Source organism: Physeter macrocephalus, chromosome 18 (genome assembly GCF_002837175.3).
Source record: "Physeter macrocephalus isolate SW-GA chromosome 18, ASM283717v5, whole genome shotgun sequence".
Classification (NCBI taxonomy): Eukaryota; Metazoa; Chordata; class Mammalia; order Artiodactyla; family Physeteridae; genus Physeter; species Physeter macrocephalus.
The window spans coordinates 20555178-20573565 of record NC_041231.1 but is presented as its reverse complement, the minus strand read 5'-3'; the positions used below and the strand labels follow the sequence as shown (position 1 = coordinate 20573565).

Here is an 18388-nt window from a genome sequence, read left to right as displayed (position 1 = left end):
ATACTGGACTCTGATAAGACGAATTTAATATGTGTGTGAGTGTGTGTGTGTGTGTGTGTGTGTGTGTGTGTGTATGTTTACATATATATGTGTATAAATATAACTGTATACATATATATAATTGTTTTCAATTTGAAAGCAGTCTGAATCAGCTTCATAAAAAGCTAATCAACATTCTTTCTTTGATCCCTACAATGATATATACAACATGTTTTCTATTTTAAAATATTTGTAGGAAGTTAAAATAAAATGTTATTGCTACTCAAGCAAAATCTTAAGTCTACAAGTTTTCCATGACGGATAACAGACAGAAAAGGGAAGAGGGCTAAAATGCAGCCAAGGCTTAATATTAAAGGCGATCTAAATTCTTTTTTAAAGAAATGTAATAAAAACTAAAATGTACATGTAATTAAGAGATCAGAAATCTTTTAGATGCTCACATATGAGATATATTTTCGCCATTACCAGAGTCTAACTTAATGAATTTCATATAATATCCAGCAATTGGCCCATATTGATGGAGATGGCTCCATTCTAATACCAACATGTCTGAGGGAAATGACCTATTTGAATTCACAGAATTAAATGATCAAATTTTTAATGATGGCATTAGCCAAAACCATCTGGAAAACACAAAAATCACAGCCGGGGAAAAAGCAAAAAAAAAGAAGAAAGAAAAACACATTAACAATCAACTGGATTTCCATGAATGCTACTATATTTCAACACAGAAAGGGAGGTATCAGAATAACAACCCTGTGGTTATAGCAAACAAGGGCCACTCCCAATAATCAACATCCACACGACAGATGAGTCTCTTTCAGACCACAGATACTAGAGGAGTTTAACAATACTCTCTAAATTGTAAATTATATCATTTTATAGAAACAGAGTTTACAAGCCTGTCATTTAGTTGTTAGTTTCAACAAGGACTCCCTGGAAGGGAGAAAGGCAAAAGGGGATTCTGAGGACCATTGTTGAACTTTGATATTTGGAGAATTCTCAATAAAACAGGAGGAAAAAAGATATTCCATCCAAAGCTCTCAGTTGGTTCAAAGTCTTAAAGTTAGAATCTTTGCCTTGAAAGGAAACCTAGGTTTATTCTGTTCAGCTTAACTTCTAAACTTAGAATCATGCAATGGTAGAAAGGACAGTCTTTTAGGTGCTAAATTCTTCCTTACAAATAAAGCAATTGAAGCCCAGGGAGGTGAAATGACTCGCATTTAGTGCCTGAGCCAGAACTAGAACCAAGATCTTCAACTTCTAATCTTGGATTAATTCTACCCTGTCACATTGGTGTGATTAGTATAGTACCTATAGTGTTTCATCTTAACCCTGTTGGATGACCCTCAGCCTTTTCAGCATGTTAATCACACATTTCTACCACTGACCCCAGGGATTTAAAGAGGTGACTCAAAAACTCATCTGACCGGGCTTCCCTGGTGGCGCAGTGGTTGAGAGTCCGCCTGCCAATGCAGGAGATACGGGTTCGTGCCCCGGTTTGGGAGGATCCCACATGCCGCGGAGCGGCTAGGCTCGTGAGCCATGGCCGCTGGGCCTGCGCGTCCGGAGCCTGTGCTCCGCAACGGGAGAGGCCACAACAGTGAGAGGCCCGCATAATGCAAAAAAAAACCAACAAAAAACAACTCATCTGACCAACAGAATGTTAGGAAACATTTGCATGAATCTGACAAAGTACTTGCATCTAGAATGTATAAAGCATTTTTACAACTTAGTAATAAAAGAAAAATAACCCAATTAGAATATGAGCAAAGGATATAAACAGACCTTTTTCCAAAACAGAGAAATGGCCAATAAATACATGAAAGCATGTTCAAATCATTAAACAGGGAGATGCAAATCAAAACCAGTGAGATATCACTTCATACCCACTAAGACGGTTTTAATCCAAAGGACAAATATAACAAATGTTGGCTAGCATGGGAAAAATTGGAACCTTAAAAAACTGGAACCTGGTGGGACTGTTAAGTGCTGTAGTAACTTTGTGAAACAGTATATTGTCGTACAATGAATATCCTAAGACAGCTGCAGTTATTTTACAAACTAAAATATTTTTGAGTCAAAAGGCAAACAGCAAACATATTCCATTTATACTGAAAAGCATAAACACACAGACTGAGCAGTTACTTGAAAAAAAATGTTGGCTTCTATAGAATCTTAGTTTTAACATCACAACCTTCCTATGTGACTAGGTTGAAAAGTATTGTGTTTGACAAAAAGTTTTGTTTTGTTTTCCAAATTCATACAGATGAATAGTGTACTGATAAAGTTACAGCCTTTTGTTTGAAATTTAACTGTTGTTGCACCATCAGAGCTAAGCAGCTTTGGACTTCGTCTAAGTCATTATGTTCAAAGATGAAATTTATGTTTTTAGCTGCACTATTTAGTTATGAGAAATAGCACTGCCTATAACTCACAGCAAACTAAGCTCCTACTAATGATAACAGAACAATTTTAGCTAATTAGTCTTTAGTAATTTTTCTTTTCAGATACAGCCAGCCACTCTGGGATTCATCCTTAAAAATTTCTGCATTTCTTTAACCTTTCTTCATACTTATTTGTCTAAGTCTCCATGTGCTTTTAAAGATTAAAATTTAAGAAAACTGAATAATGTTACAACCCCTCTGCTAGTAGAAGAAAGAGTAACCCTTTGTAGGGGCAATACGGTCAATTTCTGTTTTATACAAAGATTGCAAAACAGACAGCAGCTAAAAGGGAATTGAAAAGAGGAAAAAGAAACTTTGGGCTTAATAGATGTGCTCTTACATATCTTCTGAGAAGGAGGTAGGATCATTCATAATCCAGTGTAGTCCTTTTAATTTCATAGTGTATCTGTTCTCAACATCTAGGTCGGAGGTCAATAATGGTGACCCCTGGGCTGTATCTTGCCTTCAGACCTGATTGCTGCAGATAGGGTTGACCCATGCAGTGTTTACATTAAAATTAAGTTTAGTCTCTAATATGTAAAACATCAAGCACTGTATATAAATAATGGATTCTGCATTATCCTGAAAAGTGATTAGCTTTGGTAACTGTATTATCAGGCCACCCAAGACGGCTGTTTCCTTGCTCTCTGTACATCCCCTGCTTGACCAGTGCCTGCTTCACCTATACCCTACTCACCTGACTGATCTCCCTACATACTTGCTCCAGGCCCCACCTAGTCCTTGTTCTTATCAAAGGGCCTGGTGAGGGGCTTACCCCTCTCCTAGTTTCCCTGGTAACCAATGAGCCAACTGGACCTCAATTCCCCCTATGACTGGCAATCTCCTCTTCCCCCCAGGAGCGAAGACTGCCGCCATGTCCTGCCCGCTGTCCACAGCACACGGTGGGGTGTCTCTCCAGGACCTTGCCGCAGACATGTAAGATCCCCCATCCATTAAACCACTGATGTCTCTGTCGCTGACTCCCGGCTCTTTCTTCGGTCTTGAAGCTGGGCAAGCACAGGGCCTGTACACCTGCAGGGTGCAACCCAACAGTAACACAGTTGCTGCATTTCTCATTCAGTGTTTCACTCATGAATACTGAATGAGTGTCTACAAAACCTGGGCAGCGGCACAGTGAGCGCCCCCTATAGGAAAAGCACGCCATCGTCTCTGGTCCTTCCCAGACCTCACTACTCCTTATTGCTTACACAAAGCTGGCATCAGTGATGAACGTTATCTTCCTAAGTAATCAAACTTAATAGAAATATAAAGAAGCACAAAAAATGGTAAGAGACTTCGAGTTCCACAAATTGCTTTGCAAGGCTGGTTAAAATATAACAAAAATTTAGTTGAAAGCATAGCATAGCTGAGCAAAGTAAGCTGCAAAGCAGAACAGTTAATTCTAGAGCCTATGCTGTGGCAGCTGGGACAGTGGAATGAGGGTGTGGGGAACGGCAGATCAGACTCGCCAATCTGGTATCTTAGGTTGAATTGCCCTTGTGGAAACAGGAGACGTGGAGGTCCTAGGCTTAGGAAACAGACATTTGAAAATGAGCCCTTTTGCACACAGCTGCATGCCTAAAGGGCTGCACTCTTGCTTAAACTCACCCATGGACCGAGGGAGAAGGCTAGGGAGTTAGTTTGTCCATCTTTTTTTCTCCTTGGAGTGAGATTGTGGTGAGGTGGGAGATTTGGAAGGAGCAGATATTTCAATGAAGAATTCATGATGGGGGGCCTATACCTCACATGATTTGGGGTCTCATAGGTATTTAACATATAATCGATGCTCATTATTTGTGGATTTCATATTTGTGAATTCACCTACTCCCTAAAATGCATTTGTAAAGACCTGAATCAATATTGGTGGCACTTTTGTGGTCATTCTCAGATATGCTCAAAATGGTGAAAAATGTGTCATCCCACACACACGTTTCCAGCTGAGGTTGAATAAAGCAAAGCTCTGCCTTCTTGTTTCATCTCTCGGACTGTAAACAAGATCCTTTTTGCTGTATATTAGTGCCTTTTTTTTGTTTTTTTTTTTTGCATTTTAGTGCTATTTAAATCGGACTCCAAGCACAGTGCTGAAATGCTACCTAATGTTCTCAAGCACAAAGAGGCTGTGCTGGGCTTTATGGAGAAAACACATGTTAGATAAGCTTCCTTCAGGCATGAGTTGCAGAGTTCTTGACCATGTGGTTAATGTTAGCAAATCAACAATGTGTATTACATAAGATGCCTTTAAACAGAAACATCCACAAAACAAGGTTATGTATCGAGTGGTGGACAAAAACCTCATGACCAGAAGTTTTCAGGAACCTGCTAACCCTGTATTTCCTAAAAGCGATAGTGCAGTATTTGCTAATTCAGTTTTATTGGTGACTGATAAGAAAAATTGACTCTACACGGGGGCTACACTGAGCCAATATATTAACGTAATATACTTCCCAGGTTGGTTATATCCCTGGTTCCTGGAGAAAGCCATAAAAGCTGTTGGATATGGACACTTCTTCAACCAAGGCTAAGAAGAATCTCACATTGGCATGGGAGGCGGAAATTCTCTTAAAGAACAGAGTCACATCAAACATTACAAAAAATGCTAATATATACTACAAATGAGAGTCAACAGACTAACATCAATGATATCCTGAGCTTATAGAACAACATTATGAAAGAATACCTAAGTAAACTTTAAACAATTAAGCAAAGTAATAAAAAATGGGGTTGGGTGTCAAACCATCAGCAAAAACAGGATGCTCTGAAGAGAGAACAGGAACATGTGAAAAAGAACCAGACAGAATGTCTAGACAAGAAAAATGTAATCACTGGAATTAACAACTCAAAGGATCGTTTAATAGTAAATTAGGAGGAGATGAAAGATTAGTGAACCACACGCTAGAACTAAGTAAGTGGAGATAAAAAACATGAAAGACAGGTTAACAGACATGGTGAAATGAGAAATTTCAAAATATACTCAAAAAGGAAAACCAGAAGGAGTAAAGAACAGGCATGGGGATAAACAAAACTGGAAGAGATAACAGCTGTGAAATTTTCAGAGTTTCCATAAGACGTGTATTTTGAGATTCGGGAATCATAGCTTAGAATTGTTTAAATATGATAACAGCTTATCCTTGTACGGCATGCACTGTGGGCCAGGCACTGTTCCAGATACTTAACATATTGTAGCTCATTTAATGCTCACAGCTGATGAAGTAAATTCTACTGTTACCTTTGATTTACAGATGAAGAGTCAGAAACACAGAGAGGTTCAATATTTGTCCAAAGTCACATGGCTGCTAAGTGGTGGGATTCAAACCCAGGCAGTCTGGCTCCAGTCTCTATGTCTTTAACACTACGTTTTAGAGCAGAATTATATTTGGAAGAATAAGGGCAAATAACACACTCTCTCATACCAAAGGGGAGAAGAGGAAAAAAAACCAAAACAGTACTGAGACACATCAATGGAAACCCACTAAATGAATTTCTAAAAGAGGCAAAAACAAAGATCACAGATGCATGAACGAGGGTGCACAAAGGAAACAGGAAACGTGGATAAATCTAAAAGAAACACTGATTGGGGCTTCCCTGGTGGCGCGGTGGTTGCGCGTCCGCCTGCTGATGCAGGGGAACCGGGTTCGCGCCCCGGTCCGGGAGGATCCCACGTGCCGCGGAGCGGCTGGGCCCGCGAGCCGTGGCCGCTGAGCCTGCGCGTCCGGGCTCCGCAACGGGAGAGGCCGCAGCAGGGGGAGGCCCGCATACCACAAAAAAAAAAAAAAAAAAAAAAAAAAAAAAAAAGAAACACTGATTATGCAAAATAACAATAAGTCTTCTAGGGCAAACACACACATCTAGACTTCCTTTCTTCCTCTGAGATATTCCCCAAAGTAAGATGTACCTGCAGTAAAGCGATATTTTTTGAAGGCACACACTCACAAAGACAGGAAAATAGAAGAGCAAACTGCAAGAAAATTTTGGAAACTAGAAAGCAGAAATGATGGTGTTGACTGGCTTGGCATAATGGAGGAAGATGTCTTTTAAACTCACAGTGAGGAAATGAAGAGGAGGAGGTGGTAAAAGTCGGAATTTGAAGCAACGGTTAGGTACCCAGATCCCCTGTCCCACCTACATACCCAGGGAGCGCCACTCCACACCAGGAGAGAGGAGGCTTATTCTCTAAAGAGGGTGAGACACAGGATGTCTTGACAACAGGTCACTAGGCAGAGTTTATAAAGGATATTGTGAGGAAACAGGTGGATTAACTAAATATATACACATTGGATGCTGCACTCTCTTAGGCCTCTTCTCCCACCAGGCTCCCAGAAGGCTAGTGGTGGCTTTTGCCACCCACAGGGAAGTCTGGACTCTTTTCTCCTCTGGGGAATATGACCTGCCCCAAAGGGAAGAACTAAAACTACTGAAACTAAGGGATTCCCAATGAGATGAGCCACAGTATAGTTAACCTCATCATGACAAGTTCCGCCAAGTAACTGGAGATTTCTGTTAGGTTATTAGTTTCCCACTCTTTAAGTCTGTGCAAACAACCAAGGATTACCAGATATCTGTGAAAAATTTCTTATATGAAACACAGAAACCATCCAGCATAAAATAGAAATGAAGCTACCTGGAAAAAAGTTTGTCCTAGGGAAGAAAATGTAAAGGAAGAAAAGCATCCTTCATATCTTCATATAGATCTGAAAGGATAAAACTACTAAACTAGAATAAGATACAAGGAGGCAATTTAGAGAACAGGTCTCTTACGTTGTAAACATGACAGCTGGTATCAAAAACTCAACAGAAGCGTTCAAAACATGGTTGAAGTAATTCACCAAGAGTCAGAGATAAGAGTCAAAAGAAGAAAATTTGGATAGAAGGTGTGTGGGGGAGTGGTGAGGTGGGAAAAGTGAGGAGAGAAGCAATCCAACCTAGGTGGTCCAAAATGCAAATAATGATGTATGTCAAAAAGAAAATGGAGAAAACCAGGGAGAGGTAATCATAAAAGCTCTCAAAACTAAAGGCCTCATGTTCTCAAACTATAAGGACTCAGAGAGTATCAAGGATGTTAGATAAAATTTGACACATACCAAATCAAATCACTGTGAAATTTCAGAACACTAGAGACAAAGAAAATATCCCACAAGCTTCCTCTAGAGAAAAACAGGTACTTCTATATAAGGAATCAAAATGGCAACAGATCTCTCAACAGCAACACTGGATGCTAAGAAACAAGGAGAACTATCTTAAGGTTTCTGAAGGAAAATGACTTCTAACATCATATATTTACAAGGCTGAGTCTCTCAATCAAGTGTGCCAGTATGATTTTTAGAACACGTGGTCCAGAACAATCATAGCTAGCCTTCATCCTTTCTTGGGACACTTGAGGACATGGTGCTCTAAGACAATGAACACTAAGAACAAGGAAGAGGTGGACGTGGAATATAGCTGAAGGGAGATCCCGGAAAGAGAGTTTTGCCCCTAATGTGCAGGAAAACCAATCTAAACTGGAGCATCCCAAAACCTGCAAGACAGATTTCTCCAGGAAGGCAAAACTGACAGAATATCGGATGCCCCTCAAAATCTGAGAGGACCTCCAGAAAACTGGCCAAAATTTTGAATGACATAAGTATAAGACTACAGAAAATTAAGAAATTAAAAAATAAGGTTCCTAATTTGAAGGACAAGAAAATTATGCACGGAAGGAAAAACAATCATAATTATAGTCTGCTACAAAAGTCAGCTCTGAATATCATTTGCAAAATCATAGTAATGTAAACACTGAATATTGACCTAATTCAAATTTTGACCCAATAAAATCCTGTAATAACATGCTCTGAATTAATGTATATTCAAATGTTAATCATTTGGCAACTGGATTCTTCGCAGCTCCCTCAGTTTCAAACAGAGACAGGTGAAATGTTTATTCTTTGTGGAGGTTTGGATGGGGATTGGGTTGGGGAACGGGCTTGTCATCACTTGAGTCTCTATCCAGTCAAAGTACAGTAAGTGGAATATAGTGTGGATTTCCCTATTTTTAACTTTGTGTTTTTATAAGAGCCATGACTTTTAAAATGCTGTTTTCTTCATAAACCTCATAAGAAAGCAACCTCACATTTCTGTGGTGGCAAGGTGGTGGTATGACAGTGTTATAGCATCAGTTGCCAGATTTGACGGCCAATATTAATGCTTAAAACTGAAAAATCAAGAAGCAGCAAATAAGCAAGTTATTTAAAAAACTGAAGTAAATATCAAGAGCCAGTCAAAAAGTTGAAAGTAATTTCCTTTAGGAAAGGAGAAATAAAAACAATATGGACAGAAGTCTGACATTTTTCTTAAAAACAAGCAAAACACCGCCAAATACGTAGAAGTTTGCACATACTTACATTATTTCAGATATAAAAGAAAAACTAGAAGATAAAAGGAACAATACCAATAATATCTCATTCATGATGTTACAAAAATTCAACAACTTACTGGACAACAATAGTACAGTATTCTGGAGGAGGGAATTACAGTTTAAAATGCTGCAGAGTCCTCTATTGTTGGGGATACTGATTAAATTTGGACTTTGTTAAATGTGTGTACTAAAATTTCTAGGGCAATTATTATAAGAAAACAAATAGAGTGTATAACTTGTGATGTTACTCAGGGGGAAATAAATTCTCAATCAGTCCAAAGAGAAGAACACAAATATTAACATTTTCATATTAATATATTAATATTTAAACTGGAAGGCAAAGTGCTTTATTAGAGATAGCGAGTCACCTCATTTTGACCAAAAATATACCCATTCTAAACCTCAATACATCAATAATTTACTAATTACAAAAATCAAAATAGAAATACTAAATAAACTGAGAAATCCACCATCACTGTGAGAGAAATTGATAGATTAATTAGATAAAGCATCATTAATAATATATATATGATGTGAGCAACACAATTGCCAACTTTAACCCAAAGAACATAAGGAGGACACTTCTCTGGTCAATGGGTCACTAGGTTAGAAATCAGTAACCAAAGATGACTAGAAAAACTCCATATGTTTGGAAATTAAAAAACACATGTCTGATAACTCATGGATTCAAGAGAAAATCATAATGAAATCATAACATTTATAGAACTGAACCATAATAAACATGCTATATGTCAGAACGCAAATTTAAAGCTATACATGTTTAAAACAGACAAAAGAAAGGTAGGAAGGTAATGAGTTACCTATATAACTTAAGGGACTAAAAAAAGAACAATAAAATAATCCAAGAAGCTGGGAAGAACAATAAACATAAGAGTAAAATGAATGAAATATAATATAAAGATTCAAAGGTAAGGAATAACAACATCAAGTTCTGACAAGTTTGATACTAAAATAATAGTTAGAATGAAACAGGGAATGTATGTATAGATAAGGCACAGACAAGAAGGACAGTAAGAGAAAATGCTTTGAAACAACTTTTTGCCAATACATTAGAAAACATAAACAAAATGGATACAACTCCCAGGGAAAAAACACAATTTTTCACAAAGGAGACAATATGGTTAGTCCTATTAACTAGTCAAATGATTCAATCAATAGTTAAAATATTTCCTGAATGAAAACTCCAGACCCAGATAGTTTTATTTGTAAGTTCTACTTTTTATTCAAGGAGTAGATAATTCCAATATTTCTCAAAATTTTATAGGGAATATAAAATAAGGAGTACTCTCCAGCTCATTTATAGAGACGAATATAACTTTGATACTAAAGCCAAAAAAGGATAGTATGAGAAGAGAAAACAAAAAGAAAAGCTCCTATATTGATATATATGCAAAATGCTAAACGAAATATTGAAAAACAGATAACATCCAACGATTAAAAAAAAAAAACTTACACAAAAGCCAAGTTGAAACTAAACCAGGACGAGAAGTTTGGTTAATACTAAAAACTGTTCACTGCATTAACAGGTTAAAGGAGAAAAACAGCATGAATATCCCAGTAAAAGTAGGAAAAGCATTTACAAGAATAAAGCATTCCTGATTAAAAAAAAAAAAAAAAACTAACTTAAGAAGAACTACTGTTCACTGCATTAACAGGTTAAAGGAGAAAAACAGCATGAATATCCCAGTAAAAGTAGGAAAAGCATTTACAAGAATAAAGCATTCCCTGATTAAAAAAAAAAAAAAAACTAACTTAAGAAGAACTGCCTTAACTTGAAAGAGTATCTTTTAAATCTATAGTAGGGCTTCCCTGGTGGCGCAGTGGTTAAGAATCTGCCTGCCAAGGCAGGGGATGAGGGTTCGAGCCCTGGTCCGGGAGGATCCCACATGCCGTGGAGCAGCTAAACCCGTGAACCACAGCTACTGAGGCTGCGCTCTAGATCCCGAGAGCCACAACTACAGAAGCCCACGCACTTAGAGCTTGTGCTCCGCAGCGGGAGAAGCCACCACAATAAGAAGCCCGCGCACCACAGCGAAGAGTAGCCCCCACTCACCGCAACCGGAGAAAGCCCGCACGCAGCAAGGAAGATGCAACACAGCCAAAAAAATAAAATAAATAAAAATAAAATCTACAGTAAACGTACCAAATGGTGAAATGTTAATCTTATTCACTCTTGAAAATCAAGAGCAAAACAGGGATAGGGATATTCACACTCAAAATATCCATTCAACACTGTACTGCATTCGAGAAAGTGCACTCATGTAAAACATATAAAAGGAGCAAGGGTTGATAAGAACACAAAAACTCTCACTGCTTGCAGATAATATGATTCTCCAAACACAAAAGCCCAAAGAAGCCAGACATGATGACCACACACTGCTTTTGAGTTGGTTAAGAATGGCCTCATCCATCAATTACGCTGGTAAAGCTGACTTCCCATCCTGGAATAAAATAAATCGGTACCTCTACCTCACACGATACACAAACTCAATTCCAGATAATTAAAGACTTAAATGTAAAGAGGAGAATATTAAACTTTTATAAGTACATTTAGGAGAATGTTTTTACCATTTCAGAATAAGGAAGAAAAAATTTTAAACAACTCATGAGACAACATGAGCTATAAAAAGATCAATACTTTAATGTAAAATTAAGAACATCTGCTTATCATTTGACACCATCAAGGAAAAAAAAAAGCCACTAAAAACAAGATATGTATATAACTGACAAAGGATTAATCACCAATTAAGAGTTGTTTGTATACAAACAACTCTTAAGTTAAAAAAAAAAGACTACAATACAGTGAAAAAGTATCTGGATAACAGAAGCATAAATGGTCAACAAATCTATGAAAATGAGCTTAACTTCACTGTAATTATAGAAATGCAAATTAAAACCAAAATTACATTTTAATTTAAAAATAAAAGTGCAAATTAAAAAGTAAAATACAATTTTATATTCACCAGATTTGCACAAATTAAAATGCTGAACAATAACAAATGTTGGCAAAGACGTAGATCAACAGATACTCACAATTATAATGTTGGGGGGAAGTTGTAGATGTAGGAATGCTGTCTGATGTCATTACATAAAAGTTTAAGAAATGAAAAAGGTAAAACAATTTTACATGTTGCTTAGAAGCACATACATATTTATTCAAAGGATAATAAAAGCACATATAATTCAGAACAGGGGCCACTTATTCAGAGGAAGCTTAAGAGAGAGAAGATAATGTCATCAGGGTGAGTTATCAGGTAGCTTTAATTGTACTTCGAATCTTTAAATCTTAAGATAAGTGGTGGCTACACAGAGATCCTTTACACTTTTCTCCATACCATTTATACGTCTAATATAATTCATGATTAAAAATGTATTGCACCTCAAAAATGGTTAAAAGAAAAACATTCTGGACAGGAAATTCAAGAATAAGAGAAGTAAAACTAATTATCAATAAAGCAAAGATATTTGGGGTTTTGGAGGCACTACCCTCACTTTTTGTGGTTGGAATTAAGAATCTGACAAAAACACTTACAAATATATTAAACAAGCTTCAAAAATTATACACATGCAATGTAACAGTAAATCATTGAGAAAATGTCTACAATTCAAACATTGCATCATTTTATGTAACTTCCCCCCTCCCTAAATTTTGTGATTGCTCCATAAAGAATCTGTTAAAAGGAATAAAAAATGCCTACAGAAAGTAAGCTTCTTAAACTATAAATGAGCTTTTCACTTTCATTTAATTACAAATACTTTTTTTAAGCATCTTGAAAATTAAGATAAAATTTCACTGGATTTTCACCAGTGTTAAAAGTGGTGCATTCTACCAAATGTAAATTAGATAGCTAGTGGGAAGCTGCCGCATAGCACAGGGAGATCAGCTGGGTGCTCTGTGACCACCTAGAGGGGTGGGATAGGGAGGGTGGGAGGGAGGGAGACGCAAGAGGGAAGAGATATGGGAACATATGTATATGTATAACTGATTCACTTTGTTGTAAAGGAGAAACTAACACACTATTGTAAAACAGTTATACTCCAATAAAGATGTTAAAAAAAAAAAAAGTGGTGCATTGAGGATAATGTCATTTACTCATTTCTCCATGAAGCACATTTTAAGTAGTTTTTCCATGGCTGACAGAAACAAAGAAATATTACTAAGCATGCAAACATAGCTATAGTGAACAATTAGAACATTTTTTCAATGACAACACTTTATTATCTACTTACCTGCGGCAAAAACAGTCACGGTTCCCCTGAACTGGAGTCAGGAGCACCTAGAAGGATGTATATGTAGTAGTACAAGACTCTTCTTATTAACCCCTTCTTTCAGTTGATGTATTACATCCCTTCAAGGTTGTCAAGTTAAAGGAATGCTCTCTTATACCTGGTAATTTGGAATCTCTAATGTATTAAATATCCTCCATGTTTTTTGTCACCTTCTTTGGTTTCTTTACCAGAAACCTATATCTCAAACATATGAATTCAAAAATTCATTTTTTATATTTCCAGCTTAATGTGGCATCAGGCTAAGAATAACCAATACTGCTCTTCGTAACTTCCAAAAACCACTTGTGAAAACGCCAAAAAAAAAAAATTGCAAAACAGAAGCATCTCAATGTACATCAAAAACTGCAAAAGCAATCAAATGCCAAGCATATGAGTAAATAAAACTTATGAGGCCGACGAGGTAGACTGTGGGGAAATACAAGGGACTAAATGGTAGGTACATCCTGGGTTTTCTGTATAAAGAGAGAATTCACAACAAAGGTAGGAAGATATTTTGTGCCTTATTCATCACATGTATCCTGATAGGACGCACCCCAAAGAGAAACTCAAGGACAGCACCAAATGAAAAAAAAAAAAATGAAAAACTTTTGTTGGAAGAGGCAATCCACTCACTATGTGCTCTTAGCTTCCTGTTAAGTGTTTCTGGATGTGCCAAGAATGAAAGGCCCGGTCACTCCTTTTCTCAGGGATGTGTTTTCAGAGACCGACCAGGAGGGATAAGACAAGCTCTCCCTCTAGGACAACGAGCAGGCTTGCTTACTCCCTGCTATAAAAGAGATGGATTCACTAATATCAGTGTTCCTCAGCTGCGGGTGTAGCATCTCTCCTGGCTAAATCATATCACTTCCGCGGGACTTGGGGGCGAGGGGAACTGAAGCGTGGTGCTTGCGATGCTGTGAGTAATAAAGCTCTTTGAAGCTCTTTGTTACTGACCCAGGAATATCATGTCTTCTGCTAGCATCCATGGAAGAGTAGCAGCCTAGCTTATTAGCTCGTAAATAGGGTAAAATAAAATCCCAGACTCAACAACTTTATCCCACTTTGCCTATAATGTTCTGGCCAGGAAGCAGGGGCAGACTGCAAGAGACATGATATAACTTTAGAAGTATTTGCAAAGAAGCCACTCTCTCCAGGAAGAAAAGACTGAGGAAAAACCTATAAGCTAATGATACTTCTTCAGGTATTAGAGGGCATCAGGGATCTGTAGTAGAAAAATAGCACTGCTTAAGAGGAATAATGTATTTTGTGAAAGACTCCGGGGAATAGGCAATTAGACTGGAAACTTCACATTCCCCTATAGATCAGAGAAGTAAATCTGATCCCTGCATGTGGCAAAGAAAGCAAAATCAGGGTAATCGACTGACATGTGTTGACAAAGGCTGAGTTTGGACAAAATTTGCTTTAGAACCTATTAAAAGTAGTAAGCATAAAAATGGAAACATCAAATGGAAGTAGGAGGAAAGACTGCCTCTAAGATCCAAAACAGCATTTCAGAAAACTGCCTATACCTTCAGAATAATACAAACAAATAGATGTGGCTTCAATCAATCAGCAACAGAAATTCATAGGAAAGAACAACCTGAAATAAATAGCATTTCCAAAAATGGGACAAAAATAATCCCTTTCAATCCTTTTAAAAATATAAATAAATCAAACATACAACTAAAAGATGCAGGAAAATTTCCTGAATTGTGTATGAGATGTCTAAGTATCGATATAATAAAATAATTTTTCAAGTTGTAAGCAAAGCAAATTAAAAAAGAGATCTAAACCCATCTGTATGCTGGAAATATAAATATATTTATCTTTTTATATATATGTTTATATATATATATATGTTTTTAGCTAAAAGAATGAAGAAAAATTTATCCCATAGTCAACCAAGAGAAACAAGAAATAATTACAACAAAAAAAGGAGGTGGTGGTAAGCTCCCAAGAAACAGAAATTAGTCTGATCCCAGACTTCTGTTCAGCAACACTAATTCCAGAAGACAACAGAGCAACACACTTTGAATTCTTTGATAAAGAGTTTCGGGATCCAACATTGTACCAATCAGAAGGTGTCTTCATATTTAAGGCAATATAATGAAATTTTTTAAGATGCAAGAGGATGAAATATGTTACGTTTTTAGGTGTAACCGATTAATTGTTCCAAAAATCTAAAAATTGAGAAAGTAAAAAAAATAAGACAAGAATGGGAAAAGTCTTGTGGCTGGCATCATAGCCAGGTGAAACATAGATACAGTTAAAGACAATATACACATATAAAATTATTCATGAGGAGAATATTATTTATATTTACTCTATACATACACATACCTGCATATATAAATAGTACCATATACACATACACACCATAATATATATTTAGTAAAATGATGTAATAACAATTGAAATCAATAAACATGGAAGTCACTATGACTGTGAGGTATACAGTAGGAAAAAAAGGAACTAAACTAATTGTTTAAAATGGGGGGACTCTGAAAAAATAATTTAAATTTAAAATTCTGGCTACTAGAGAAGTAAACTTTTATAAATTAAAAAGTAATTTTATAAACTAAAAGGTAAACTTAAACTTGTGTAATATAAATATGACATATAGCTATCAAAATGCCCAGGAAACATACAGGTTAAAAAAAAAAACAAAAAAAACCTGTTCATAGACGGAAAAGAAACAGAGGAAGCAGAAGAAAGAGCAAGGAAATTTGAAAAACGGAACACACAGAATATAATGGCAGGAACAAAACCAACCATTGCCATTATAAAAACAGAAGCAATAGAATAAGCCACGCATTAAATGACACATCATCAATTTATTAATGGTCTGTGGCAGTTGGGGGAGACTACTACCACATTATAAGAACATTTGCATTCTAATTTCAGAATAATTGAGGTGTAAAGAACTAAAAGAAATCTTAGACCCAAGGTAATGCTGATATGCATTATATATGAAACATACAACAAAAACAAAGGAAGAGAGACTAGTAAGAAGAAACAAAAAGTAGAAAATAGTCAAAAGATATATCAGGAAGATAAACACTAAATTAGGTCTCTGGTTCCAATTCTAAGTTCCCTGCTACAAAGCATGTGGTTTTCTCAGGATGGGATGGGACATGGGTTCACCCTGGTCCAATTAACAAGGTACAAACTTGGCTTCCAGAGCCAGGCCTCAGTGGGGGCCTGTGTTGAAGGTCATTATGAGCCGGGCAAAACTGCAGTGGAGGTCAAAGATATGTCACATTCTTTTCTTTCTCACTGTCTTTGTTCCTTTATATTTTCAGATTTGTTAGATGTAATTCTCTAATTTCAATGTTCTGCCAGAACAAAGGTCATGTCTGACAATTCGTTCATATGCGTTTCAGTTCTAACATAGTACAAAGCACAGAGTAACCAATGAATAAACACATCCTTAACTAGATTCTTTTTCCTCCCCTAAACAGAATCCTTACAAAATAGTAAAACAGATAACACACACACATACACCCACATTCACATACACCCACATTCACATACACACACATTTTAAACTCTGATTTGTACAGTATATAGAGATCCAAAAAATCGTATTAAATTAATTTCTCAACCTATTTCCTTAATTAATAAATTCCACATACTGTTTCTGAAATCCGAAATGACCACACAAATTCAGTTATATATTTTTAAAAGTTGGACTTGTATGTGTGAACATATACTTACAGGCAAACTGGAGTTTAGCTTCTCTGCTGACAATTGTTCCAACTGAATTTGTTGCAAAACATTGATAACTTCCTGTATCCCAATTTCTGTTGGGGTTAATAACCACAAGATTTCCTCCATTCAACTTATAACGATACTCCATACTGAGATTAATATCGCTTCCATTCAGCTGCCATCTGTAAAACAAATGTCCAGGATTTTCCCCTTAGTATATTTAAACTTTTTTAAAAATCTGCATTATATGATCTACTTTAAACATCAGCTCTCTTATAAATGAAAGGCAACAAATAGATCATTCAATTATTACATAATTGAAAAATCAAACATGCCTAAGTTTTGTTATCAGAAACAAAAGGTTAAATTATAGTAGAAAGCACAAGAGAGTAGCATCTAAAAGCTAAAGATTTTTCAAGATTTTCTGAAGAGGTGAGAATAATTTAGTTTGTTCACTAGGGGGAAAATTAGGCTTGGTCTGTATAGACAAAGATGAAGTAGAAAGTTGAGGTAATTATCTCATATACTTCAGGCCAGTCTCATGCTGCCGATGAAGGGGGAAAAGAGCACATTTCTTTGATTTATCCAGACTGAGCACATTTAATAAATTAATTGGGTAAGTGCTCAACTATCCATTTCAATTTGTCTGAGTAAATACCTGTCCCCGAGGCCCTCCGCTCTTCTAAGCCATCACAGTGATATTTACTAAATGGTACACTGTGGTAAAAGATCCTAAATGCCACCTAGGGGGTCGGAAACAGTAAAGGCACTAACCCCAGAGCCATATTTATCAATGGGAAGCCAAAAGAAAAAAAGAAAGAAGCTGGTTTTTAAACAAGAGTTTTCAAACAGAAAAACCAGGATTTTTTAAACAGCAAGCACACCTGACACATCCAAGTAGATTATTACCTTTAAAAACTCATTAAATATCGCACAATCTCAAGAACACATCCATTGTATAAATTAAGCCATCTGTCTCTTAGAGGACTTGATTTTTATAATAAAATTACAGTGGTATCCGTTCTATAAATTTTAGAGTATTATGGCAACAATCTCAATTGCTTTTCATAATAACTCTGAGAAAGTGGTTAATAAAATGACCATTTCACAGATGAGGATTTCAATAAAACAGCTGAGTGAGTTTGCAACTCTCCCCAAACTATTAATTACTGGATCAGAACTAGTACCCATTTGAATTCTAGCCCAGAGGTCTTTAACCATGTCATGGGTCATATAAAAATTGTATTAATATATCAAATATTTAACCTGGAAATAGTAATATTGTGAAAGCATAAAAAGAGGTGAAACGTGAACATTATCACAAACCAAAGCACATAAAGTTAAATGAAATATTATATAGCTGTGAAAATGTATGAGCTTTTGCAAACATAGAAAAGTCTTACAAAGGTGAAAACATTTTTTACAGTGCAATGTGATACCATGTATATAAAGTTTTAAAACATATTAAGTAATATTAAGAATGTATTAGGGCTTCCCTGGTGGCGCAGTGGTTGAGAGTCCGCCTGCCGAGGCAGGGGACACGGGTTCGTGC

The 18388-nt window shown here is 36.5% G+C and overlaps 1 protein-coding gene across 7 annotated transcripts in view; it reads right to left on the bottom strand.

Moving 5' to 3' along the window:
• CNTN3 (contactin 3) overlaps positions 1–18388 on the bottom strand; it is a 342830-nt gene that overhangs the window by 180945 nt on the left and 143497 nt on the right. For all 7 annotated transcript variants that reach the window (XR_008615747.1, XR_008615748.1, XM_007100371.4 and 4 more), the window contains exon 4: positions 16843–17018. Coding sequence is in view for 5 of the 7 variants with exons in the window: in XM_007100371.4 (XP_007100433.2) it covers positions 16843–17018 (176 nt within the window). In the remaining 2 variants the exon portion in view is untranslated. The remainder of the gene's footprint in view (positions 1–16842; positions 17019–18388) is intronic.